The sequence below is a fragment of the Bos javanicus genome, chromosome 19 (genome assembly GCF_032452875.1).
Source record: "Bos javanicus breed banteng chromosome 19, ARS-OSU_banteng_1.0, whole genome shotgun sequence".
Lineage (NCBI taxonomy): Eukaryota > Metazoa > Chordata > Mammalia > Artiodactyla > Bovidae > Bos > Bos javanicus.
In genome coordinates, this window is record NC_083886.1 from 53898391 (window position 1) to 53923575 (window position 25185).

The following is a 25185-nucleotide window of genomic DNA, read 5'->3' on the forward strand; positions in this document are numbered from 1 at the left end:
GGCCTGGACCCTCACTCTGCTCAGACACTGGCCACGATGGCCTGGGCAGAACACTGGTGGCTCTAGGGCGCCCATCCAGGGCCATCGCACGAGTTCTTTCTCAAACGAAGTCCAGGGGCATAACCTCCTTCAGCTGCGATTTACCGCTAAAAATGATGGAAGTCAAATTCCAAACAGGCAAGTCCGTGTCTAGAGGGTTTGCTAAGTAAATTACGACGCATCTATGGAATAAGATACCATGGAGCCATTGATCATCATGTCTTCTCTATTTATTATCACAACGAATAATTCACAGCAATGACCGCATGAAACTGTGGGTCACAGAGCACCACGGATGAAATGATCCCATTTACATGACTGTAAACACACACCCACATGCTAAGTACACACATGTACATGTACGGTGGAGGTCAGAGGTCAGGAGCTATCGCCAAAGTGGATGGGGGAGGGGAAGATTTCCAGTAGTTTTTACAATAAGCATGTATGGATTTTACAAAAACACCAAAGCTATCAGTTTTTTAAATTTAAAAAACACAACAAAGTTACTTTTCATAGACACTTTTAAGTCTTTTGGCAAACCTTGGTTTTCCTCTCAACAACAGCACTGCCGCCGCCATCAAGAAGGGAACCAACCTGAGAGATGCCCACCCTTCCTGTTTCCCCCAAAATCCAGGAAAGCGCTGGGGCGAGAAGAGGGCTCCTCTCCTAGATCATGCTGAAATCCCCGCCCTTTCCTTTCTCACCTGGTCTGCCATTCTAGAAGGCTCTCTCCTAATCACTCTTTTAAAAAGAGTTCTTATACAGGGAAGAGCAGGGAGGTACCTTTTCGGTCACCTCAGAGGAAGGGGTGAGTCCCACCTGTGGACTCCACACCATTGCCCTCCCCCTCCTCCAGGTCACCTGCTCAAGTTTCTCAGATCCATGTGGAAGGCGGCATCCGGCATCACAGTGACAAGAACCTTCCGGGAGACCCTCTGATGTTGGGCGCCCCTTGGCAGCCCACTCAGGCCTTCAGCAGGGCAATCTTGTGTTCCGGAACAGAGTCTTCGCTGCCATTGTAGGGCTGGGTCCCTGGTTCTTGCTTCAGGTATTTCTCTGCAGAAAACACAAGGTTTTCAAACACTAAAAAAGCAGAGTGAGGATGGGTCAGTTCAGGGAATGGGATTAAAGGCTGGCATTTTGGGGGACCTTGAATGCAGAGAGTTAAGGTCCCTGGGCTGGTGCCCCCAGCCCTGGGCTGGTTTCACCTAAGTCTCCATCATCATCCTCACCACTCTCGGTGCCATGATAACCCTCCTTATTGCCGGGCAGGTTCCTTGGCATGGCTGGGCCCAACCTGCTTATCCAGCTCCTGCAGATCAGCTTCTAGCTGCTTCTAGCAGCAACATGGATGAATCTCACATATACCAGGTTGAGCTAAGGAAGCCAGACACAGAATCCCACTACACGAAGTTCTAGGACAGGCTATGCTGACGGATGATAGAAGAAATCAGAGCAGTACTTACTCCCAGTGGAAGTCAGGGGAATAAGGGAAATTTCTGGAATAATGGAGATGATCTCCACCCTAACTGGACAACCACTGCATTCATCTATCAGGACTCAAACTCATACTTAGCATCTGTGCATTTCACTGTTTGTGAACTATGCCTCACATACAATCCTAAAAGATAAAACCCCAGAGCAGAAAGGGCCCCTGACAACCTGCCCACTGTCTCACTCTCATCAGAGTGCGCCCCACTCTCAGACTCAAGCCCTGACCCTCCTGTCTCCCAGGGTTGCAGTCCTGCTGTCCTGGCCCCCAAGGCATGGGCAGCTGGGCTGCTGAGGCTCTGTGCTGACTGGCCGCACTCACCTGCTTCTTCCAGGGTGCAGAAGTACAGGACTCCCTTCAGGTCAGCAGACAGCAGGACACGGAGGACAGGGACCTGCGGGGCAGATGAGCACTGACTCCAGGCGGGAGCGCTGCCGCCCCAGCACGCCACGCCGCGGGCTGCCTCACAGCTCCGCGAGAGGAACCTGTCTTAAGGGAATACTCTCTGGGGGACAACGAGACGAGTGCTCTGCAAGCACAGGTTATAACGGAAGCGAGCAGAGCTCTGCAGCCTGAGGCCACAAGACAGGAGCCCGGCTACCTTCCTCACTGTGTGTCGCTGGGCAAGTCACTCAGCTTCTTTGGGCCTCAGTAGCCTCATCTTGACACGGGGAAGGTGACAACACAGCCCTCACTAGGCTACTTCCAGAGCAGGTGCCAATACCCACCTGCAGGCCAATGAGGGCAAGGGTGGCACCCCGCTTGTGGAAGTCCTCCAGGAGCTCCCCAAGCCCCAGCACCACCGTGTAGTCGATGCTGCAGATGTGGGTGCAGTCCAGGGCCACGGAGCGCGGCGGGGATGCTGGGGGGAGAAGAGAGGTCACACCGGGTGCAGGCCACCACAGGTGGCCCTGGCCAGGGGCCTGAGGCCATGAGAGGCCATCAGGAGCACGTCCCCAGTGTGAATGGGAAAGGACAAGGACCCGAGCCATTAGCTGTTTGGGGACAGCAGCAACTGTTTCCTTCACACGGCAGACCAACAAGCCCCTTTCTCCCCTAAATATCAACTCCCAGAAGCAGTGTGCCCTTAGGGACACATGGTGGGGACCTGCCACCCTTAGTGCATGCAGACGGCGGGGGTGGGGGTTTCACTGGACACAACTCTGAAATGCCCGAGACCCCCTGGACCCAAGGGCAGGCGAGCTCCTTCCTGACAGTCGAGGGCAGGATCTGGGGTTCAGCAGGAGCCAGGCTGGGTGCAGAGAAGGTGGTGGGGAGCTGGGGATGACCACAGCCCACGTGGCCACGTACTTTCCAGAGCCCGGCTCAGCAATGCCTCTCGGAGGGTCTCGATTGCAGGGAAGTGCAGGCCACTCGCCGGCTGCAGGACTAGCATTGGACCCTCTGACACCTGGAGACAGCAGGGGAAAGTCAGTGAGCCCCGGAGGCCAATTCAACAGGGCAGCTCTGCCAGGCTTAGGGTGGATGCAGAGTGCAGAGCTGGCGGGAGCCTCCACCCATGGCCCCATGCACCACAGGAGGACAGCGTGCGGTTAATGCAGGAGGGTCACACCACCCACCAGGTGAAAGGTCACTCAGCAGTGCCTCGGGCCACAATCACACTGAGAGCCAAAGTGTAAGACAGTGGGATCAAGGGGTCCACCCCATGGCATACTTCACCCCACTGGGCCCCGAGGCCGGTGGGCCCCCCTCAGGGAGGCAGATGGGCTACCTGTATTTTGGGTCTGGCCACGGAGTGCAGGAGAATCAGCACAGAAACCAGGGTGCCTGCCAGGATGCCATACTGGACTTCCCAGAAGCAGAGCAGGAACGTCACGCAGAGGGGCAACAGGTCCAGCCCTGGGAAAGGGGGTCCAGCTGAGAGGGGGATCCTCCTCGGCGAGCTCAGCTCCTAGCTACCTGAGCCCTCCTATGAGGACGCCTCAGGTATGGCTTTCATGTAACAAGTAAAGGTGTCTTGGACCCCAAGCAGCCCCCAAGGGTCCACCTCTCCCTGCAAGGACTTGGGGACTGATGCTGCTGACAGGCCATGTCAGCTCAAGGGTGTCAGAGGCAGGAAGTCCCTCCCTGTCCTGGAACGAGGCCACAGTGGGCACTTCTCAGGGGACCAAGGATAAAGGGATGCAGAAGTCACGTAAATCCCTCAACTCCTTTGAGAAACAAAACAGAGTAAAAACTTGTTATAGTAAATTAACTGCAGGTTCAGGGGACCTGGAGCTCCATTGACGGTGGAGAAGGGAGGCTGTGACGTGGGCCCTGCTGGTCACCCCGAAGCCCCCGCCTTGCCCCAACTGGGCTGGTGCGGGCAGCGGCTGACAGCAGGGGCAGGATCATTGATAAACCTCAGGGCCGACAGACAGGAGACACATACTCTTCACTCGCCAGAGCGTCTTCACGATCTTGGTGTCGAACAGGGGGACCACAGCCATGATGATGACGGCAGCCAGGGCAGACTTGGGGATATAGTAGAAGAGCGAGGTCAGGTAGTCCAGCGACAGCAGCACCAGGGCTCCTGCGGGCGTGTGGGGGCGCCGTGACCTTGTGGCCCTGCCACCCCGACTCCCACCCAGCAAGGAGCCCGTCTAGGGGCACAGAGCTGGGCGCCAGAGCCAACAGCACCCACACCCCGGGTTCCTTCCTCTTCTTTCCTCCCATCTCACTGCCGTGGACACAGGAGAACACAGTGTGTGTGCTCGAGGGGTGCTCACCCGTCATCAGGCCCCCCGCTGGGGTGCACACTCCCGACTGGGCATTCACAGCCGTCCTGGAAGGTGAGAGAAACTCATCAGTGGCTGTCAGTTGGACCAGGAGAGCAGCTGAGGTCCACACAGCTATGGCTGGTCTCCAGGAATGGGGGCTCCCGTGGCGGGAGGGGTGGAGGTGGGGGAAATGGGAGCCCTCAGCAACACTTCCACCTAGTGGAGAGACTTAAGACACTGGTGTACTGGGTCCTCTCACCAGGGAGACTCCTGGGCCTTCTCAACCCCAAATAACAGATGGGCATGTCTGAGAGAGGACTGGTTGTAAATCCAAATGTCCGACGCTGTAATTGTGCTCGATATCAGGGGACACAAAATATGACCTAACTAAACAGGTTCGCAACCCAGTTATGCCAACAAGCACATGTAAAAAGTTAACTTGAAAATTGGTTAGAGGTTTTACCTCACGAATGCTAGTATAGCACCTACCAAGTGACCAGAGATTTTCTTTAAACTCCCTAAATAATTTTCTGAGATAGACAGGGCTGTCATGACTCTACAGACAGAGAGAATGAGATGTGGGAGGCTGGGCCACGTGCCCTATGCCCCCTCAACATGGTGGTCCGGGGTATCAGGAAGGTTTAGTGCTCAGATAGGGTTGGGTTGGGTTCTAGGACTTGGCCTGAGGGCTGGGCACTGACGCCTCCTCTTCTCTTTCCAGCCATGGGCCTCCCTCCCACCCTGCCCTCCTGCTTTTCGGGGGTCCATATGGTGACCCCACCTGACAGTCTTCCCCTTCTTCAGGCAGAGCTGCAGTCTTTCTGCCCCCACTATCTTTCAGGAATTAACTCAAGCAACAAGATGCCAGGAGCATTTCCATGCATGGGCATGAGCATGCTCAGTCACTTCAGTTGTGCCGACCCTTTGCGACCCTATGGACTGTAGCCCACCGGCTTCTCTGTCCATGGGATTCTCCAGGCAAGAAATACTGCAGTGGGCTGCCACGCCCTCCTTCAGGAGATCTTCCAGACCCAGGATGGAAGCCATGTCTCTTACATCTCCTGCACTGGCAGGCAGGTTCTCTACTCCTAGCTATCACCTAGGCAGCCCACAACACTGTGTACTGTTGTAAAAGAAAAGCAGCCAAAGAGGTGGGAAGCAGATGGAGCCCCCCGTCCCGCGTCTGTGTGAACTGTCAGAGCTGACCGATGGGGAGAAGACGGATAGGGAGAACCATGAAAACGGCCTCAGGACATGGGAAGGACCCCACAGGGGAGCCGGTTCTTCAAGTCGGAAGAAGACCTTTTGTCCCAGGCTGGGACCTCCCTGGAGACACAGAGAGGGAGCATGTGGTCACTCACCGTCCAAAGCTGCCTGTAACCGGGTAGGAGGAGAAGAGGGAGCCCAGAATGTTGGTGAAGCCTAGGGAGAAAACAGAAGGAAAAGGTTCATGCAGGGGAAGGACCACGAAACACAGAGGAAAAGGAGATGTAAAGGAAGGACACAGAAACCAAACAGAAACGGAAGACAGGAGGTGAGAGGCTCTACCCAGGGGGGCACCCTGTATCGGGTTATCCCTCCCTCTAGCAAGGACAAAACAAACCACTATCTCTGCCAGTGTGCTGAGGTTGACTCCAGCTATGAAGCAATTCTGACCCTGGCCTTGCCTGTGTGAGTTAGATATGCCTTTTCCTGTGTATAACAGAACAAGAAACCCCACTGCCCAGAAGTGGGGCGGTGGCTGAATAAGGCAAGTGTGCACAGGCCCAAAGTGCCCAGTCCTGCTGGGGTCCCTCATGGTCTGAGTTCCTTCAAAGCCACACTCTTTTCATGAGATGACCAGCCAGAATGAAGCCTTGGATTAACCTGTACTGGACACACCCGTGCCTGGAGCCTGGCTGGGAACTCAGAATGGAGTTAATCAGCCCACATTCATCACCACTGGATTGTCAGCAGCCCCCTCAGTCAGTGGCCTTCACAAAGATGACCAGTCTCCTTGGTTCCGCAAAACCCACAGCAAGTCCATAGGTTCAAGGCCTGCTCTCAAGATAGCACAGATGACACTCAAGATACAGCCCTCCACAGTCAGGAAGGCTGGGGCCAACTTGAGTCCTAACTCATCCACAGGGTGGAGCAAAGGCAGCCAAGATCCTGTAGGATCAGCAGGCTTACCTGAGATCTTACCTGGCCACATTACTCAGCCATCTGATCCTCGCCCTGGAAAGCCCCTACCCCCAGCCCAAGAGGAACATTCCAGGTGTTTCTCGACCCAGAACAGGCCACAGCCCTCAGGGTCAGGTACACAGCAGGTACTCAACGAGCCTCAGTCAGACTGGACACCAGATGTCTGAACCCTACTCCTAGCGATTAAACTGAACCACCTGAGATGGGTGCAAGGCCCCCCGGGCCAGCTGTGCACCCGGCGTGTCAGCCCCACCACCACCCACACCCCGAGAGCGCCCGCTGCTGAGTCTTACCGAGGGCCAGCAGCTCCTGGTTGGAGTTAATTCGGTAATTATTTTGAGACGCTAAAGAGAATGGACAAAACATTGTTACTAGATATATATCACCGGGAAAATGTGAAACGGTAAAACAGGATACCAGTTTCTCCTTACAGCACTATGTTTCATAAATACAAACACAGATAAAATATATCCATATATGCAAAGGTATATGTGTCTCTGTGTTTACAAAAAAAACAACAAAGAGTAGAAAGACATAGAGTGAAATGTTACCAGCAGTTAATTGGGGTAGTGAAGGAGATTATAAGTGATTCATCTTTTCTTTATCCATTTCTGAACTGCCAATATTTTGTGCAACAAATATTGCTTTTATAAGGGAAGGATGTTTTAACTAAAAGCTCTCTGGTTACAGGTTACGATGACTAGAGAGTCTCAGATGAGGCCTAGAGAGATGAACAGAAGATTTAGGGGGAAACCATGGAGGAGCATCAATCTTAAGACAGCAGTTGGCAAACTTTCTGTAAAGTGCCAGACCGTCAATACTTTAGTTCTGTTTTAACATTTACTTATTTGGCAACATCAGGTCTTAGTTGTGGCACATGGGATCTTCTGTTGCAGCGCACAGAATCTCTAGTTGCAGAGTGTGGGTTTAGTTGCCCTGTGGCATGTGGGATCTTAGTTCCCCACCCAGGGATCGAACTCATGTGCCCTATATTGCAAGGCAGACTTTTAACCACTGGACCACCAGGGAAGTCCTCAATACTTTATGTTTTTTTTTCTTTTTTTTTAATCAAAAGAATTTTTTAATGCTTTAGGTTTTGAGGGTCACACCCTCTGTCATGCTGCTCAGCTCCCCACTGTAACACAAAGTACCCACACACCATGAACAACTGAGCGAGACCACCTTAAAGTAAAACCTTATTTGTGAACTCAAATAGGAATTTCATACACTTTTCATGTGTCCCCAAATCCTAATCTTCTTTAGATTTTTTTTCAAACATTTAAAATGCAAAAGCGATTCTTAGGTGATGGGCAGCCAGCCGTGGTTTACTAAGCCTTGATTTAAAAGTGCAACAAGCTTTGCAAATGAGCACAGAAGTCAGCGGACTTGAAAAGAAAACAGGGAGTTTTCTAAGTAATAAACAAGATGAGTAACAGTTGCCACATGCAGATTCCAAGATATGCCCCTCCAAATTAAAAAAAAAAAAAGGATCAGAAAAATAAAAACGAAACAAGAAAGATGTGAGCTGAACAGCTTGCAAACTGAAATGTAGTGTGGTCTTGAGCGATTGTTGGTGTTTGCAAAGGAAAACCCCTTAGAATGAACACTACTTTAGAGTCTCCTTGGAATGGTCTAAGGATCCAGATGCTGGAACTTCAGGGAAAGAAACAGAATCCTGGCACAACCTGGGCTGAGCAGTAAACACAGTTTAGGTAGTCATAATAACAAACATGTCATATATTTGAATTTTAACCTTTAAAGTCAAATTAGATCCAAACAAAGACTTAACCCTGTTACAGAACGGAAAGAGCACGTCATCCTCATGGACAACACAGAGCACAGTCCAAGAACCTAAGACAAACGCAGGGACACGTGAAGGGTTTGGCAGCCCCAGCTCAGGCAGAGGGAATCAGTATTGAGCGGCAAACACGTAAGTAGATTAACATTTCCCAGCCTCTGAGGGGGTGAGGAGGGGACAGACCAGCTGTGTTCAGACACCTGGAAAGGGTACCTTGTTAAATTTTTAGGAATTTTGCTAATAGGTTATCAAATACAGCCATTATTACCAATTAAATGAAAACTTTAAATTAAATCAATTACATTAAAAACAAAGATAATACTTAAAATGTGTCCGTTCTTAATGTACTTTACTAACTTTCATTATGACCAATGAAATTACTTAGCTGTATGCATACAATGGATAGTGGCTATTTCATATCTCATCACAAGACCTGAATGTTCAGACTCCATATTCAGCTTGAAATTAGCTGGCAGTGGAAGGGTGTATACCACACACAGAAAGTTCAACTGACAAAGCCTCAATGCAGGACCTTTTATGTCCAGAGAGTGGACTGTCAAATATTTCCAGCTACTGGAAGAGATTTTTCATTGACAATCCATTTCCACTAATTTTTTTCAAAAAACATAAACATGTGTTACTTGGATAAAAATTCAAAGTTTTAAAAATCAGAGCAGATAAAAGCAAGCAGGAGAGCAGGCAAGCAAGGCAGGCTGAGCTCCGGGTTGAGGTGCCAGGGAGGGCGTGGGTGGTGAGCATCTTACCAAAGGATTTGGCCACTGCGATGCTCTCCAGGAGACCCATCAGGGGTACCACGACCAGCCCGGCCCCCATTCCCTGAGAGAGGAGAGAGGGGTGGTGAGTGACCCTCTGAGGAAGGACAGAACAGGTCTGACCAGGCAGTGACCTGATAAGGCAAGCACTGGCTTGTCCATGTCTGACGGAAGCAAACATAACTCTAGCAGCAGGGCTGTGAGCTCACACTGCAAGGAGCAAGACACGGAGCAGAACACAACAAATTCCTGCTCTGCCAGCATCCATGATGGCAGAAACACCCCTGGGCTCAAGGCAGAAAAAATACCCGCCGTGTCCCTTGAGGCTGTGCCTAATCAGGAAGTCATTCACACCTGTCTCTGTACCAAAGACGCACCTTTCTGAGGATGCAGCAGTCTGAGCTGAGGTCAGAGCTGCCCATCACTAAGCTGATGCATCAGGAGATAGAACCAGGGCCAGGGGCACTGCAGCCTTGGCCAAACTGGCTGGGTTCCGTCCCTACCCACCTGTACCATCTCGGTGAAGGAGACTGTCCCATTGGCAGTGGTCACTGAGAAAGGGGGGATGTGGGCATCGGGGAGTCCCTCAGGTGTCTTCCCAGTTAGAACAAAAGGCTGGTATCCGGTCACCTGGAAGGAGTATGCGACCAAGGCAGCAAAGGAGACCACCAGGGCGTTGCGAGCTAGGATAGACGGTGAGAATGAAGGACATTAGCAGGATAAGGAGGGTCATCTCCAGAGAAAATTATTCCTACATATGTATGTACATACAAAGTTTGTTCTCTGACAATAATGGAGTTATATTAGAAATCAGTAGCAAAATACTAATTAGAAAATCACCAAATATTTGGAAACTAACTCCTAAAAGGCTCCTGGTTCAAAGGAGAAATGAAATAATCCACTCCTAAATAATCCACAATTCAAAGGAGATGTCAAAATGGAAATTAGAAAGCATTTAGAACTAAATGAAAGTGAAACTATAACCTATCAAAATTGTGGGCTGCAGTGCTGAACAGGGAAATTTATTATCCTGAACACTGCATCAGAGAAGGCAGGACTCAAAGACCTCAGCTTCTGCCTTAAGATTTTGAAAAGGAAAGGTATACTTAAGATCAGCCAATGCAAGGAAATAATATCAGAGTAGAATCAATGAACTACACAAAAGCAATGGAGAGATCAATGTTGAGAGAATAGAAAGAATCAAAACTTCTGTGACATAAATAAAACCAATGAACTTCTAGATTAGTCGATAAGGAAAAAGGGCAAGTGACCTGGGAGCAAGTCCTCACTCTGCCTCATCCTTCCTACGTGACCTTGAGAAGTCTTATCTGGTTTGTCTGTTTCATCTTTCAGAGCCTTACTTCCCTCACTGGCAAAACAGGGAAAATAATATCCTATCCTCAAGGCTGTGATGAGAATCCAAAGAAGTGATGTTTGTGAAGTGCTTTCTGAGAGTCTGCATTCCCAACAAGTTTCCAAGCTGCTCTGAGCCCACACTTTCAGTGTCAAACTTCTAGACAATAGAACCTATTTTCATTATCTTACAGATGACTAAAGTGCATAAAATTTTGAAAACAACTCATGCAAGTGCCAAGTGGCTAAGCTAGGACTTGAAGCCAGGAGTTTTTATTTTTTCTTAAACAACTTTTTTTTTTTTAAGTTACCTATAGATGGCTGGAGGAATACAGAAAAAGGTATCTTAGAAGCTCAGAGAGTTTTTTTTTATTTTTTGGCCACACCTTGCAGCATGCAAAATCATAGTTGCCGAATCAGGAACTGAACCTGTGCGCCCTGCAGTTTCCACTGAATCACCAGGTAAGTCCCCAGGAATTTTCAATATAAACCCAGTGCTCTTCCACCCTCCCCACCATCTGGAGTGCTCAACATTTAACCATGGTCTTCAGGCTGCAGAACAGGGTCTGGTGAGTGACTCCAGGGACCAAGAACCAGCTGGAGAATCTGGAAGTGACTCAAGGGCTAAGAATCTAGCCATCCCTTCTTCTCACATGTCTGGATTTCATGGCTGCCAAGGAGTAGGTCCAAGTGGGGTGATTTCTGTTCCCTTCAGCTCTGGGAAGGCCCACTAGATATCAGCACTTCTTGCTTTGCTATACTTGCCATTCTATCTCAGTGTCACCTACTGGTACCTCAGTGGAGAGATTTCTAATAACATCCCACTCCCATCCGTCACCCCCTCTACCCACAGATGGCCCTTCAACCAGCCAACGGTCTCATTAACTCTCATCTGGCAGCCTTTCATTTCAGCCTTTCTTTATAGATCCTCTGGTTGATTCCAGGCCCAAAGCAAAAGCTTTACCCTCTGAAGTGAAAAGAGAAAATCACGCAGTCGTGTCTAACTCTTTGTGACCCCATGGACTATACAGTCCATGGAATTCTCCAGGCCAGAATACTGGAGTGGGTAGCCTTTCCCTTCTCCAGGGGATCTTACCCAGGTCTCCCACATTGCAGGCAGATTCTTTCCAGCTGAGCCACAAGAGAAGCCCAAGAATACTGCAGTGGATAGCCTATCCCTTTTCCAGCAGATCTTCCTGACCCAGGAATCAAACCAGGGTCTCCTGCACTGCAGGTGAATTCTTTAGCAACTGAGCTATTAGGAAAGCCCTTACCCTCTGCAGCTGCAGAGGGACCAGTTTGTCTCAGTGGAACTAGTTTTCTCCCCCAGAGACCTGCCAGGGTTTCTCAGCCTTTGCACTGCTGTTTTGGGTCAGATCATTCTTTGCCACGGGCGACTGTACATTGCAGGATGTTTAGCGATGTCCCTGGTCTCCACCCATCACATGCCAGAAACAGCTCTGCCCTACAGGGCTAACCAAATATGTCTCTGGACATTGGCAAAAGTCCCACAGGTCGAGGGCAGGGGCATGATGTACAAAATCATTCCTGGCTGAGAACTGCTGCTGCTAAACCAGTTTCCAGGCTGGCTGCATATCAGAACCACCTAGTGAGTGACGTGAGAATCTCCAGGGGTGGGATTCCAGTTCCTGGGGTGACTACAACGTGAGCCCAGGTTATTCAAGACAGCTGTGGAAGTGCTCCCTCGGCTGGAAGGCTCCCTCACCTGTGGTGGCAGTCCAAACCAGCCCATGGCTGAGCCGCACTCCGGTGGGCATCTCAGGATGGACAGGAGGCACGTGGTCCCGCATCAGCTTCAGCACCAGCAGCAGCACCATGCAGACCAGCCCCAGCACTGCATCGCCCACCCTGCAGATGGACACCGGTCACCACCCAACCCCACGGACAGCACCGGCCTTCGGCTGCTGGAAAGTTTTCTCTCTCGAATGCTCTTTTTCCTAAGAAATCTGTGTCCCTATTCCACTTCAAATCTTTATTCAAAACTTTTTAGGTATGCAGGCCCTAGGGGTTGAGGGCCAGATCACAGTGGTAGTTGCACTACCTCTCACAGTTTCAGTTTGTAGCTCTCTGGACTACAAATGCCTCGTTGGTTCCAGAAGACTCACTTCTGACCAGTCCATCTCCATCTCCACTGCCCGCTGTGACCCCCACCAGGTATATCCTATGGGCCGGGAACCTCAGCAGCAGACGGGAAGACGACGAGGGTCACAGGGTTTCTCCCCTACTCCCTCCAAGTAGCTCCCCCTACAGCTCCCTCCAGGTCATTTCTTCCTCTTGCCTCTCCAGTCAGGAAAGGGTCCTGACCTGTGGCCAGGAGCATCTCCTATTTGTTCCTTTAACCCACTGGCCCTCTGGGAGACGCAGCTCCACCTGAGGGAGGTGCTTGCTGAGGGAACCACCTCTACCTGCCATCCATCCCTTGGGTACCTGCATATCTGCTGGCCTCGGCCTCTCCCTGCCCTACGTCCTCCTCTTCGCTGAACTATGAATTCTTTGAGTGACAGACTGCCTGCCCTTCCCTTTCGTGGTCTCTTCTTACTTCGACCATCCGAGAAAGCCCCGCATGGGGTCACGCTGACCAGCGCACTGGACTGACTGGAGCAGAGCGTCTCAAGCTTCAATCAATATGCTGGCCAATCACCTGGGGCTCTTGTCAACCTGACCAATTCAGCAGGTCTGGGCAGGCCAGAGTGTGTATATCTTACCAGCTGCCAGGTCATGCCAACGGTACTGCTCATGGGGCCCCTGTTTAAGCAGCAGGGCCCCAGAGGACTGGAATAAATGCCACCTGGGAGGGGAAATGGGGAGGGGACTGGGAGGGGGTCTACAAGGAAGAGCTTACTAATACAGGCGGTAGAAACTCAGCCGACCGAGTACCTGGTCTCTCCGATGTTGTGGAAAGTGTAATACACTTGCAGGAAAAACTGCCTGGGGATGTGCTGCAGTCCCAGCAGGTTCTGTTCAAACAGAGATTGTGGTTAGACAACCTTCTGCGACGTAAACCCTGAGGCCTCTCCCTTGCAGCATCGTAATACCGCTCTAAAGCTGGAGTCCCCTACCCATAACCGCCCTTCCTGAGGGAAAACACTTGCTGGCTCTACCAGGCTTATCTAAGTCCATTTCCAAAGCCCCCCACGGGCAGATGAAAGTCATCCCTCCCCAAGGGAGAGGGGACGCAGAGGGCATGTTACAATGTTCACGTTGTTTCAGGCCTTTGCAAATTATTTTCGTGTCCGAGGAAAATCAGCATGGGCGACCTCAAGCCAAGGAAACTGGTTCAACAAGTGCCCTGGTTAAGGGTCCAGGGTCGGGAGTCCTGGGGCCCAGACCCGCCCGCGCAGACCCAGCTGCCGGAGGCCGGCGGTCTCGTCCATCACCTAGCGGCCCGCCCTCCGCAGCATTGGCCCCGCCGCCATTGGCCCGAGACCGCGTCCGTCACTTGGAGGCCCGCCCTCCGGGAACAGCCCCCTACCGGAAGTAAAAATCTGCGCAGGCAGGCTGAACTGCGCGGGTGGGGCCGCGGGGCCCCTATCAAATCAGCAGTCCTAGTCATGGAGAAGGGGCGCCGCTCTGTGTTTTAGTTCTTTATCTGGCTGGGATCAGAAGGGGCAGTCGAGACCAGACTCCCAGGGTGGTCAGGCTCCAAGGACCCCAAAACCCGCTGTGCACACAGCCATTGAAGAGGAAGGACACTGAGGAGGGTGGACACAGAGAGGGGTCTCTGTCCTGGGCAGGGGACTCCTGTTTGGGCAGATCAAGAGGAACCCCACCCAATCCAGCCTAAAGGCTCTCAGAGGGCTGTCATGATGTAGTGAAGGTTTTGAAGACAGGGCCTAGGGTTGTCGAATAGGAATGCGTAAAGCAGATACCCTCTCACTGTGTTATGAAAAAAAGAGCATTCTTGACACTAAAAATGAAGGATAATGTTTCCAGAATAAAGGACACAGCATCCCACGAAACAGCATTTGCCAAGCTTACCCTGACATATGTGTGTACATAATCTATTCTTTGAATTTACCCACATTGTTCTAGGCTGTTTCCTCCCCTGTAAATGGAGATAATGATAAGCTTACCTCCCAGAGGACTTGTGAGAACTAAATGCAGGGTGCATTCAGTCCCACACCCAAAAGGGTCAGCTACCCTAGTCTCTCTCACATGTACCCCTCTGGGGCTTTGTGTTTTCACTTTCTTGCTTGGCCTCCATCCTTGAAGACTGTCACCGGCCAGACTGAAGCGGAGCCCGACTGTGGGAATCACACCATGGAGAGCCTGGTGTGTGCATGTGTCTGTTGCCCTGAATCTCTACGATTCAGCTCAGTTTCATTCTGCTCAGCACAGCTCGGGACAGCCACGGTGGAAGCAAAACAGTCCCTGCCCTCCAGGCACTCAGAACCCAGTGGAAGGAGAACAAATGATATCCTCAGATGACCAATGATTACTGATTCCAATACTTGCCACAGACGTTTAAATGGAAACATAAAGAAGCATGATACTTGACAAACACTGAATGAGAAGTTGGGGGTGGGGAGACATAAAAATGAAATCACCTAGCTAAATTAGCTTGGGGGAGCAATCTGCTTGTCAAAATTTTGGCAGTATGCTTGTGATCTGTGAAGACCTGATGGCTTAGTGTATATTTGAGGCTGCAGAACTCTGTGAGATGAACCAAGCACTTAGGCACGAAAACTCTGACAAGTGTGGGGGCTGTCATTACTGGTTCCCCAGTACTGGTTTACCTGTGGTAGAACTTGGCCATCACTCAAGATCTCCCCCAAAGGATGGTTTTATTAATGGAGACTCAGGTCAGCACCACAGGCTCTGGACCCTCAAAGAGCAGGTTTGACAGGCCCACACATATCAGGACACGGCCTCAGTCCTGTTAGCCGGTAGGTGCCCCAGGGCCAACTAGTGTGCCTACCTTGATCTGCCCGAAGCCGATGATGATGGCAGCAGCCGAGGTGAAACCTTTAATGACGGGACAGGAGATGAAGTCCAGCAGGAGCCCTGGACAGCCAAGAGGGAACACCACACTGGTTCCAGCCCTACTGGCTCAACATGGGCTGGGAGAGGTGAGGGTTGGACTGGAGCTAAAGACTAGTGGAGGGCATGCCCTGTTCGGGCTGGTTTGGAGAACCGGAGAGACCATGGACTGAGCCCCTGGGCACTTCTCCAAGTGTCCTGGCTGAGCATAATAGGGAAGGGCTGAGAGTCATCCTTCCTTAGACACACACACACACACACACACACACACATGCACACACACTGGGATAGCCCTTGAAATGCAAATAAGGAACTGCTAAAGGCATCGAATCCCCAGGAGGAGAACTGTAGCCCCCCACCCTCATGGCAGCAAAGCCTGAAAATCTTACCTAAGCGCAGGAACCCCATGCCTAACTGGATGCAGCCGGACAGAAAGGCCAGCAGCACAGCATACGCAGGCTCGTGGAAGGTGTAGAAGGAGACCAGGAGGGACATGATGGCCGTGGGGCCCAGAGTCACATCTCGGGAGGTACCCAGAAAGAAATATACGAAGCACCCCATGAAGGCAGAGTAGAGGCCGTACTGTTGGGCAGAGAGAGCAATGAATACCCAGGAGGCTCATGGCACACCCCCAGGGGTCCCTGGCATAGCTGACTGAGCAGAGGAATCTATGTTGTTTGTTGTGTATTCTGGGCACAGCAGTGTATACAGCAGGGCAAACTGCTTACCCTCTGTTATCCAAGGTTGTGGACCTACAGTGATTAGGGGCCTCTTTTCTACCCACACCCACCTGGGGCCTAGTGTTCTTATGTCTGAGTCTGTGAGCCTGAGAAAGGGTTCTTAAAGCCAGGATGAGTCATCTCGCTGGCCCCATCAGGCCATCCAGAACTAGCTTGGTGCCTGTGACAAGAGGGGTTACAGGGGCACGTGTCTGCCCAAGGGCCATCACATGCTCTAGGTTATAAAATAAGGCTTTGTCGGACTGGAGCCCAGGGTGCTCCCTTGTCTGGAGGGGATACTATGCCTTCTACTTTGCTCCTGGACGAGCACTAAGGTCTGGAGTTGGGTCAGGCTGAGGGGAAAGGAGGTGGGGGGTAGCAGGGGCAGCCATCTCACCTGGGGAGGCAGTCCAGCCACCTCGGCGTAGGCCAGCGCCTGGGGAATGACTGTGAGCCCGACTGAGATCCCAGCAATGAAGTCCATCTTCAGGGCGTACCAGGTGTAGTCAGGCAGCCAGCCCAGGAAAGGCAGCCACTTCTGCATGGTCTCAGTGGACCAGCAGCAGGACATAGGGGCAAAGCCCTTGGGTGGCTTCATAGGAGACATAGGAGGCGACATGTCTGGAGCGGGGGTAGGACACAGACCAGCAATCAGTGTCTGGGCTTCAGAAAAACCCAGCAATAAGGGAGGAGGGGGTTGCCCAGAGACATCAAGAGATGCGCCACTGGTCTACTCCCACGTAGGGGGGTGGAGCCAGACGGGTTAAATCTCCCCCACACCTTGCTGATCTGAGACAGGAAACCAACATCTTAGGTAGAGGAGCCCCCAATCGAAGGCGCAGTGCCCACTCCTCACCGACTGCTCTCCCTGAACCCCACCTGCCCAGACCCTAGGTGCCTTCTCTTCCGCCATCAACTCTGGCCCAAGGGGGAAAAAAAAAAAGATTTCTCAATGAGAAGCCTAAATACTAATGAGACTCAAGGTTTCGCTTCCCAGGAAAATTTATTTCCTTTTTTATTTCCCCCTCTCCCTGGAAATTTAACGGGGAGCAGTGCAGAGAAAAGCAGGTCCACGGTGACAGCCACAGCTGTCCGGCGAGTGGGAGGGGTGACTAGACGTGCGAGCGTCCTGAGATTTTCCAAGTGCGCACCATGGAAGGCTCCACCCACTACGGCAGACTGCGGCGCTGTGGTGGGGGGGCTCCCATCCCAAGGCTGCGCCTCACCCCAACCCCCACCTGTGGCGTTTCATCTTTAGAGGCGCCCTAGGTATTCTAGTAGGTTCTGAACGAACGTCAGTGGCTCCCCCACTAATTCGGGTCGCGCATTCTCTGGCGCCCCTGGCGCGCAAAGTCCGTCCTGGCGCCCCTGGCGCAAAGCCCGTCTCAGCCTACCCCCTACTCCCGGTCCCCACGAGGATGTTACGGACAGAACCTGCCCCCCACCCCCAAAGCCTCTTGCCCCGGACGCTGGGGTCTAAGGCGTGGGGATTCCACGCCGGCTGACCGTCTGTGGTCTGCTAGCCCCAGCAAGACGGAGGGTGTAGGGGACCTGGTGGGGATGAAGTGGGTGGGGATGAAGTGGGTGGGAGAGGGGTCCCCGTGGGAGGCGCCCCCACTCTCGGACCCCACGTTGCCCCCCGATTCGGCCGCCCACCACCGATCCCGACCGGTACCCGGGCGGCTCGCTCAACCCGGTCCCGGTCCCAGGACCCGCCGCCGTCCGCCGCTCACTCACCGGACGCCACAGCTCCGGGTCTCCGGTTGTCTCCGCAGCTCCGGGTTTCCCGTCGTCTCCGCAGCGAGTCTGCAGAAACCGGAGAGGGAGGGGGAGCGGGAGCGGGAGCGGGGGCGGGTCCTGGGCGGGCCTGGTGTACACGTGACCGAGGGTGGGGCGGGGCGGCTCTGGTGCTCACATGACCGCGGGGCGGGGAGCCGGGGCGGGGGCCGGGCTGGAGCCGCCACCATGCGAAGCTCTGGGCAGGGCTGCTGGGTGCTGCTGATCTCCGTGGGTCTCTGTTGTGTGCACCGGGCGCGCCCCCGGAACGTGCTGCTGATCCTCGGTAAGTGTTGACCCGCTGGCACCCCTGGTACTGCCCTCCACCGCCGCCGGTTGGCTCTCCCAGAAGCGGCCAGTGCTAACTCTCGGTGCCCTGCAGCCCCCATTTCCATTCTTTCCCCGTCTCCTTTATTTGCTGGCCCCAGACTCTTTGTGGTCAGCTCCTTGGAGAGGCAGGCAGAGGCGGCCCTGCCCACTGGAGGGTCTGGAGGTATCAGCACCAGCGTTCACACTCCTCTCCTGACCCGGGTTCTGACCCTGTACCCCGGAGCAGCCCGGGCTAGCCCTGCGGTCTCCGCCTCCGCAGGGGAGGCTGGGCGATTTTCCAGAGATTACGGAGTGGATGCCAGAAGAGGGGCTGGTGCCCAAGGCCCCAAAGACCAGCCAGGGTGCCCTAGGGCTCTCATCTTCTCTCCAGCAGTGATAACCCCCTGTTTGCCCTTCCTCTTTTAGACCCCAGAGCGCTGTAGCTCAGCTCTCCTCCTCCTGGCTGAGGAGAGCAGCCCCCTACCCACCTTCTCCACTAGCCCCCACCACCCTGAAACCCGAAGTTCCTCTAGCGCCCTGCTGTTCACGAGACTTCCTGTTTGGGTAACCAGGGCCCAGCTCTCACAAGACAACCCGATTCTTTCCGCTTTTGAGGTCTGGCTGTCTGCCAGGGTCTCGCTTTCTGATTAACATTGTGGTCTTGGGCAGGCCCTTCAGCTAATTGTAACACAAACAGCCCTGAGCTGAGGGACTCCCTTCCGCTCCCCCACTCCTAGGGGCATGGGCAGAGAACTTGCGCATTGATCCATATCCTCATGCATGTCTTCAGAACCCAGGACTGCATGGGCATCCCTACCTGGGTCTCAGGGTTACCTGAGTTTTCTCTCTGCCTCCTAACATGTTCACCCACTTTTCATACATGTCTGGTGGCATTCTTACTCAAGTAACAGGCCTGCTGAATATCATGGCCACCTGGGAATCACACCTGCTAGGTATCACACCTGCCCGGGTATCATAACCGCCTAGCCATCACTGGCCCAGGCCACTGCAACAGGACCCAGGTCTTTCTCCCCTATGCTGCTCCTTCTGAGCCCAGCCCACTATGTCCTTTGTTTTCCATCTTCCTCAGCGGACGACGGAGGCTTTGAGAGTGGCGCCTACAACAACAGCGCCATCTCTACCCCTCACCTGGACGCCTTGGCCCGCCGGAGTCTTGTCTTCCGCAATGCCTTCACCTCTGTCAGCAGCTGCTCACCCAGCCGCGCCAGCCTCCTCACTGGCCTGCCCCAGGTGAGGGCGGCAGGGAGGCAGGAGGAGGGAGTGCCCCAATGCCTCTGCTGCTGAGAACACTTCCCTTGTCTCCCTGGGCATTGTCCACCTTCCCTCCCTCACCCCCAGCCAAATAGTCCAAGTGCAGCCCTGCTCCACCACTCTGTGACTGTGAGCAATCACTTACCTCTGTGAGCCTCAGTGTCTTCGCCTGTAAGATGGGGTCATGATAATAGCTCACTCCTGGGATTACTGTAGGATTGGCCAAGTTAACACCCTATGTGTAAAGCTCATAGTAAGATGCCTGGCAGGTATTTGCTCAACCCAGTGTTCATTGTTGTCATGATGTTGTCCCAGGAGCTTGTGTGACAGTAAAAGCTGCCATTTAAGGCACTTACTCTATTTTTATTGAGCCGACACATATATATACACACACACACATATATATATAATGTAAAAGTTTACTATTTTAACTGTTTTAAGGATACAGCTCAGTGGCATTAAGTACATTTACATTGTTGTGTAACCATCACCACCATCCAGGACGTTTTTATCACCCCAGACTGAAACTCTGTCCCCATTAAACAGTAATTCCTTCCCACTGCACCACCAGCCACAACCACTAGTCAACTTTCTGTCTCTGTGAATTTGGTTACTCTTGGTACCTCACGTAAGTGGAATCACACAGTATTTGCCTTTATGTGACTGGCTGGTTTCACTCAGCATAATGTCCCAGAGCTTCACCTGAGTAGTGGCATGTGTCAGTAACTCACTACTTTTCAAGGCTGAGTAATGTTCCATTGTGTGATAGAGCATATTTTGTCTATCGATTCATCTGTTAATGGACACTTGGGTTGATTCCACCTTTCGCTGTTGGAATAATGCTGCTGTGAACCAGGTGTCCATGGGCACTTACTCTTAATGTGTTACCTCACAACATTATTTTATGGGAGCACAGCTGTGGTCCGTGCGTTTCTTTCTGAGAGCCTGAGCCAGTGAGGAGAAGGCCTACATGAAGAGGAGACAGTGACCGGAACACAGAAGCTTCCTGAAAGGTTAATCAGGCAGCTGTAGGCCATGCTCACCTCTGGACAGTAGGCTGCAGGAATAAGGACAGGGATTTACCTACTTGTGTCTCTATAGTGTGAGTTTGTAACATGTATGACAATTTCTTTCATGCTATAAAACGGCTTGCTGGGATGGCTTTCACTCAATAGTATGTGGTCTTGATAGAAAAATCGGAAAGTATAGATATGCAAAAAGAAGAAAATAAAGGCTACTCCTAATTTTGTTATACATCCTCCCAGTCTGTTGTATTTCCTGGGAAATACAAGTCCCAAAGTCCCATGGGAAGGACCTGTGGGCCTGTTCGGCGGGGAGTGAAAGACGGAGAAAACCTCTCCGAGGACGCTAAATCAGGGGCCTGTGAAGGGCCAGGTTGGTGAGCCTGGGAGAGCGGGAGTGTTGCAGGCGGGACGGAGGGCAGGGGTGGTAGGACCAGGTGGCATCCTGCATCACAGCATCTCTGCTTGCAGCATCAGAATGGAATGTACGGCCTGCACCAGGATGTCCACCACTTCAACTCCTTCGACCGAGTGCAGAGCCTGCCACTGCTGCTGGGCCGAGCTGGCATTCACACAGGTGAGGGGCTTCGTGTGGCCCCAGGGGCAAGAGAGCAACTTCCCATCCTGCCCCAGAGATCCTGACTGGGCTTTGGGCACGTGAGAACAAGGGTTCTGCTGCCCTCCTGGAGTCCATAGCAAGACACAGGGTCTGGGGAGCAGAGCAGGGGGCAGAAGGGAATGGGAGACCAAAGGGGCTCTGAATAGGCCTATCTCTCTGGCTCCAGGCATCATTGGGAAGAAGCACGTGGGGCCGGAGATGGTGTATCCATTTGACTTTGCATACACGGAGGAGAATGGCTCTGTCCTCCAGGTCGGGCGGAACATCACTAGAATTAAACTGCTGGTCCGGAAATTCCTGCAGACGCGGGGTGACAGGTGTGCAGAGACTCCCGCCCCCTTACCGCCCTCACCTAGCCAGACCTCTGGGCAGTTAATACTAGATGCAGCTCCCAGAATCTTTGGTTGGGATTCTTGGAGTCCTCAGACAGATGGGGTGTGGGTGGGGGAGAAGATTCCAGATACTCAAGTTGATCTGGTCAGAGGAAGAGGAGACATGGGGAGCCTGAGGTGGCACAGATCACAGGTTATCAGTTGTAGGGGAGTAGGCAAAGCTGAGGGGTGTTCCTTCCTGAAGGATGAGGCTCCCCAGGGTAGAAGTAGGGTGATAGTCAGCCATCTGACCTTGACCTCAACGCTCAAGCCCATCCCTCCACCTGCAGGCCTTTTTTCCTCTATGTTGCCTTCCATGACCCCCACCGCTGCGGGCACTCCCAGCCACAGTATGGGGCGTTCTGTGAGAAGTTTGGCAATGGGGAGAGTGGCATGGGGCGGATTCCAGACTGGACCCCCCAGACCTACAACCCGAAGGATGTGCAGGTAGGAGGGTCCCTCTCCATGTTTTCAAGAACTACTTTTCTTCTTCCGCTTTGTAAATCGGGGGACCTGTGCCCCTCCGGTGGGTTTGCAGCCCTGGCCCCACGTGTGTAAGAAGAGATTCTCTGACTCATTGGAGCCAGGTCCCCATCCATGGGATGGCAGAGAAAAGGGAAAAGACATGGATCATGTTCCCAGAAGCATGGTTCTTCTGGATTAATCCATTCAGGAAGGAAGGTGATTTCAGGCCCTGGGAGCAGGGCTGGCACCTGTATCTCCCACCCCAATTGAAGGACTGACCACTCTGTCTCCTCCCCAGCCCGTCTGTTCTAACCTTGACTTCCCACCCACCTGCCCCATCCCAGGTGCCTTACTTCGTCCCTGACACCCCAGCCGCCCGAGCTGACCTGGCCGCTCAGTACACCACCATTGGCCGGATGGACCAAGGTGGGTTCAGGGAGCCCAGGCGATGGGATAGGGCACATCTCGGGCTCCCGTCTTAGGCCAGAAGCCAGAAGTCCCAATGTTGCGGGGTTGTGTTTCCTTAGGGGCCTCTGAGGGAGAGTTCTTCTTGCCTCTTCCAGCTTCCTATGGCCCCAAGTGTTCCTTGGCTTGTGGCTGCTTCACTCTGATCTCTGCCTCTGTTATCATATGTCTTCCTCCCGTGTCTTTTTTTTAGCCTTTGTCCCTCCTCTTTATATAAAGACACTCATCACTTGATTTAAGGACTGCTTAGGTACTTTAGGATTATGTCATCTCGAGATCCTTGACTTAGGATCTGCTGGGCAGGAGGCCTGGCTGGTGGGAAGGAAGGCAGGGGTGACTGAAGGAATCGATGGTGCAGGGTCTGATGAAGAAATGCAGGAGTGCACACACATTCCCATGACTGCGCGTCTGTCTGTGTCTGAGCTCTGCTCTCCCCTCCACACCCTGCAGGGATTGGACTCGTGCTCCAGGAGCTGCGTGGAGCAGGTGTCCTGAATGACACCCTGGTCATCTTCACGTCCGACAATGGGATCCCCTTCCCCAGTGGCAGGACCAACCTGTACTGGCCAGGCACTGCAGAGCCCATGATGGTATCGTCTCCAGAGCATCCAAAACGCTGGGGCCAGGTCAGTGAGGCCTACGTGAGCCTCTTAGGTAAGACTCTGCATCCCATACAGCAGGGATTGGGTGGTGGGGGGGGTGGGGGAGGAAGTGAATGTTCAGTGGGACCACAATGTCCAGATGTTGCTCCTTACCCACTACCTTATGTGGTTGCTACTCCAGTGAGAAAGGGGTGGTCACCCCCATTCTGCAGTTGCAAAAATGAGGCTCAGAGATGTAAACGAAGAAGCCCAAGGTCACACAGCTTGTAATCACCAAACTTGGATTCTAATTTGGGTTTCACTGCCTTCACGCCTGTCATTTTTCCACTGGACCATTAGGGAGCATCAGTCACCTGGAGCACTTGCTAGGATCCAAATATCCCACTGCATAGAGTCTGATTCAGTAGGTCTGGGATGATGTCCAAGAATTTGCATTTCTGATAAGTTTCCAGGTGATTCTGATGCGCCTTGAACCCACTTTGAGGGGTCAGGGCAGTAACATGCTTGGGCCCCCATGGCTCAGGACTCACATCTCCCTTTGGCTCCAAGGTCAGGGAGTGTTAGGGCTGCAACACAGAGCAGGAATAGGTCCCTAGGGGCCTTCCTCACGGATATTAGAATTCTGGGTGTCACCAAATTGGGGCCTCCTGTTATATTGAAGGCATCATAGCCTGGAGGGTGATGCAGCAGCGATGGGTTGACCATAGCAGCTTCCCCCTGTTGGTGATTTGATGTGCGAGGCGGCCCACCAGCTTCCAGAGTGGTTTGGATTCACCCTTTCCAGGGGGCTGGACCTAGTGCCCTGGAGGGCCCACCCTGCTGAGATGCCATCTCCTTTCCAGATCTCACGCCCACCATCTTGGATTGGTTCTCCATCCCCTACCCTAGCTATGCCATCTTTGGCACAAAGACCGTCCAGCTCACTGGGCGGTCCCTCCTCCCAGTGCTGGAGGCAGAACCCCTCTGGACCACAGTCTTCGGCAGCCAGAGCTACCATGAGGTCACCATGTCCTACCCCATGCGCTCCGTGCACCACCAGAACTTCCACCTGGTGCACAACCTCCACTTCAAGATGCCCTTCCCCATCGACCAGGACTTCTACATCTCGCCGACCTTTCAGGACCTGCTGAATCGCACCACAGCTGGCCAGCCCACGGGCTGGTATAAGGACCTGCATCAGTACTACTACCGGGAGCGCTGGGAGCTCTATGACAGGAACCAGGACCCCCACGAGACCCACAACCTGGCTGCCGACCCCCGCTACACCCAGGTTCTGGAACTGCTTCAGACCCAGCTGGTCAAGTGGCAGTGGGAGACCCATGACCCTTGGGTGTGTGCTCCAGATGGGGTGCTGGAGGAGAAACTGGCTCCCCAGTGCCGGCCGCTCCACAACGAACTGTGAGGCCCTTCCTGCCCCTACAGTAGGGGGCCTGCTGTCCTGAGTCTGAGCCGCGTCCCGGCACATGAATTCCTGGGGGGTACCCAAGATGCTGCAGTATCCCCAACCTGTGACACGTGAGGATGGTCTGGGGACCTGCAGGGAAAAAAGGGGTTGGGACATGGGGCTTAAGACCCTCTTGGTTCTTTGGAAACCACAGACATTCTTGTGCCCCTCACCTGAGAGGAGATGGGTTTCCATATGCCACGAGGGTGGTGGGTAGGTGCAGACCACACTCAGTGTGGGGACAGCATCTGTCAATCCTGGTCTGGACAGGGAGCCTCTAAAGGACCTTTGGGCTTTCTTCTTCCTTCACTTTGCCCATAGTCAGGCTCCCAACCCCTGGGCTGGGTTTCTGTGAGATTGCTGATTCTTGGCAGGCTCCTTGAGTGATGGGTTTCATCCTGGGGTCTGTATGAGCAGAGCTTACCCTTCTTTTTGAGAGGGTCCCGGGATGAAGATGCCACTGCTGAGGCATGAAACTGCCCTATTCACTGGGTAAATCCTGGATGAACATGAGTCTGTAGCACAGACAGCACTCGTGGAGTGCTTCAGACTTTCCCTGCCTCCGCCCACCTGGGAGCAGAAGCTCTGCCTGGGAAAGCCCAGAAAAGGGGTGTTCTCTCAAGTGGATGGGCTCCTGTCACCCTCCCCACCCTTATCATCTCCATCCTGCGGAACGTGGGAGGGAAGCCACTGGCCTGAGCATTTTGTAAAAGCTTTTTATTTTAGTAAAATATATCAAAGCTCATTTTCTGAATTTGTTA

At 53.0% G+C, this 25185-nt stretch overlaps 2 protein-coding genes across 3 annotated transcripts; one reads left to right on the top strand and one right to left on the bottom strand.

Annotated features, from left to right (window-relative positions):
• Positions 1-251: 251 nt before the first annotated feature.
• Positions 252-17903, bottom strand: SLC26A11 (solute carrier family 26 member 11). The gene is made up of 17 exons (XM_061392643.1): positions 17817-17903; positions 16477-16700; positions 15750-15942; positions 15299-15384; positions 13258-13337; positions 12086-12228; positions 9514-9689; positions 8998-9070; positions 6729-6779; positions 5613-5673; positions 4261-4316; positions 3924-4064; positions 3264-3391; positions 2843-2942; positions 2260-2393; positions 1853-1925; positions 252-1095 (listed from the first exon to the last, which is right to left on the bottom strand). The coding sequence occupies exons 2-17, from the start codon at positions 16696-16698 to the stop codon at positions 1004-1006; spliced, it is 1809 nt and encodes a 602-aa protein (XP_061248627.1). The 5' UTR covers positions 16699-16700; positions 17817-17903; the 3' UTR covers positions 252-1003.
• On the top strand, positions 17625-25169 carry SGSH (N-sulfoglucosamine sulfohydrolase). Of its 2 annotated transcripts, none has more exons than XM_061392644.1 (8): positions 17625-18141; positions 19255-19415; positions 20930-21035; positions 21244-21394; positions 21739-21895; positions 22258-22339; positions 22829-23032; positions 23823-25169. In XM_061392644.1, exons 1-8 carry the CDS (start codon positions 17640-17642, stop codon positions 24380-24382), a joined length of 1923 nt encoding a protein of 640 aa, XP_061248628.1. In that variant the 5' UTR covers positions 17625-17639; the 3' UTR covers positions 24383-25169. The 2 variants fall into 2 exon arrangements, with proteins under 2 accessions (XP_061248628.1, XP_061248629.1); XM_061392645.1 differs by having other exon boundaries at positions 17640-18141; positions 23765-25169.
• Positions 25170-25185: the final 16 nt, after the last annotated feature.

Bases quoted from the DNA above. Each gene is read 5' to 3' on its own strand.
- SGSH (XM_061392644.1), top strand. From the start codon at position 17,640: ATGAAGTGGGTGGGGATGAAGTGGGTGGGAGAGGGGTCCCCGTGGGAG. The intron at 19,416-20,929 runs GTGAGGGCGGCA...CTCTGCTTGCAG, and splicing joins TCCTCACTGGCCTGCCCCAG to CATCAGAATGGAATGTACGG. The intron at 23,033-23,822 runs GTAAGACTCTGC...TCTCCTTTCCAG, and splicing joins GGCCTACGTGAGCCTCTTAG to ATCTCACGCCCACCATCTTG.
- SLC26A11 (XM_061392643.1), bottom strand. From the start codon at position 16,698: ATGTCGCCTCCTATGTCTCCTATGAAGCCACCCAAGGGCTTTGCCCCT. The intron at 15,385-15,749 runs GTAAGATTTTCA...TTGGCTGTCCAG, and splicing joins CATGGGGTTCCTGCGCTTAG to GGCTCCTGCTGGACTTCATC. The intron at 6,780-8,997 runs GTAAGATGCTCA...CATTCTCTTTAG, and splicing joins CGCAGTGGCCAAATCCTTTG to CGTCTCAAAATAATTACCGA.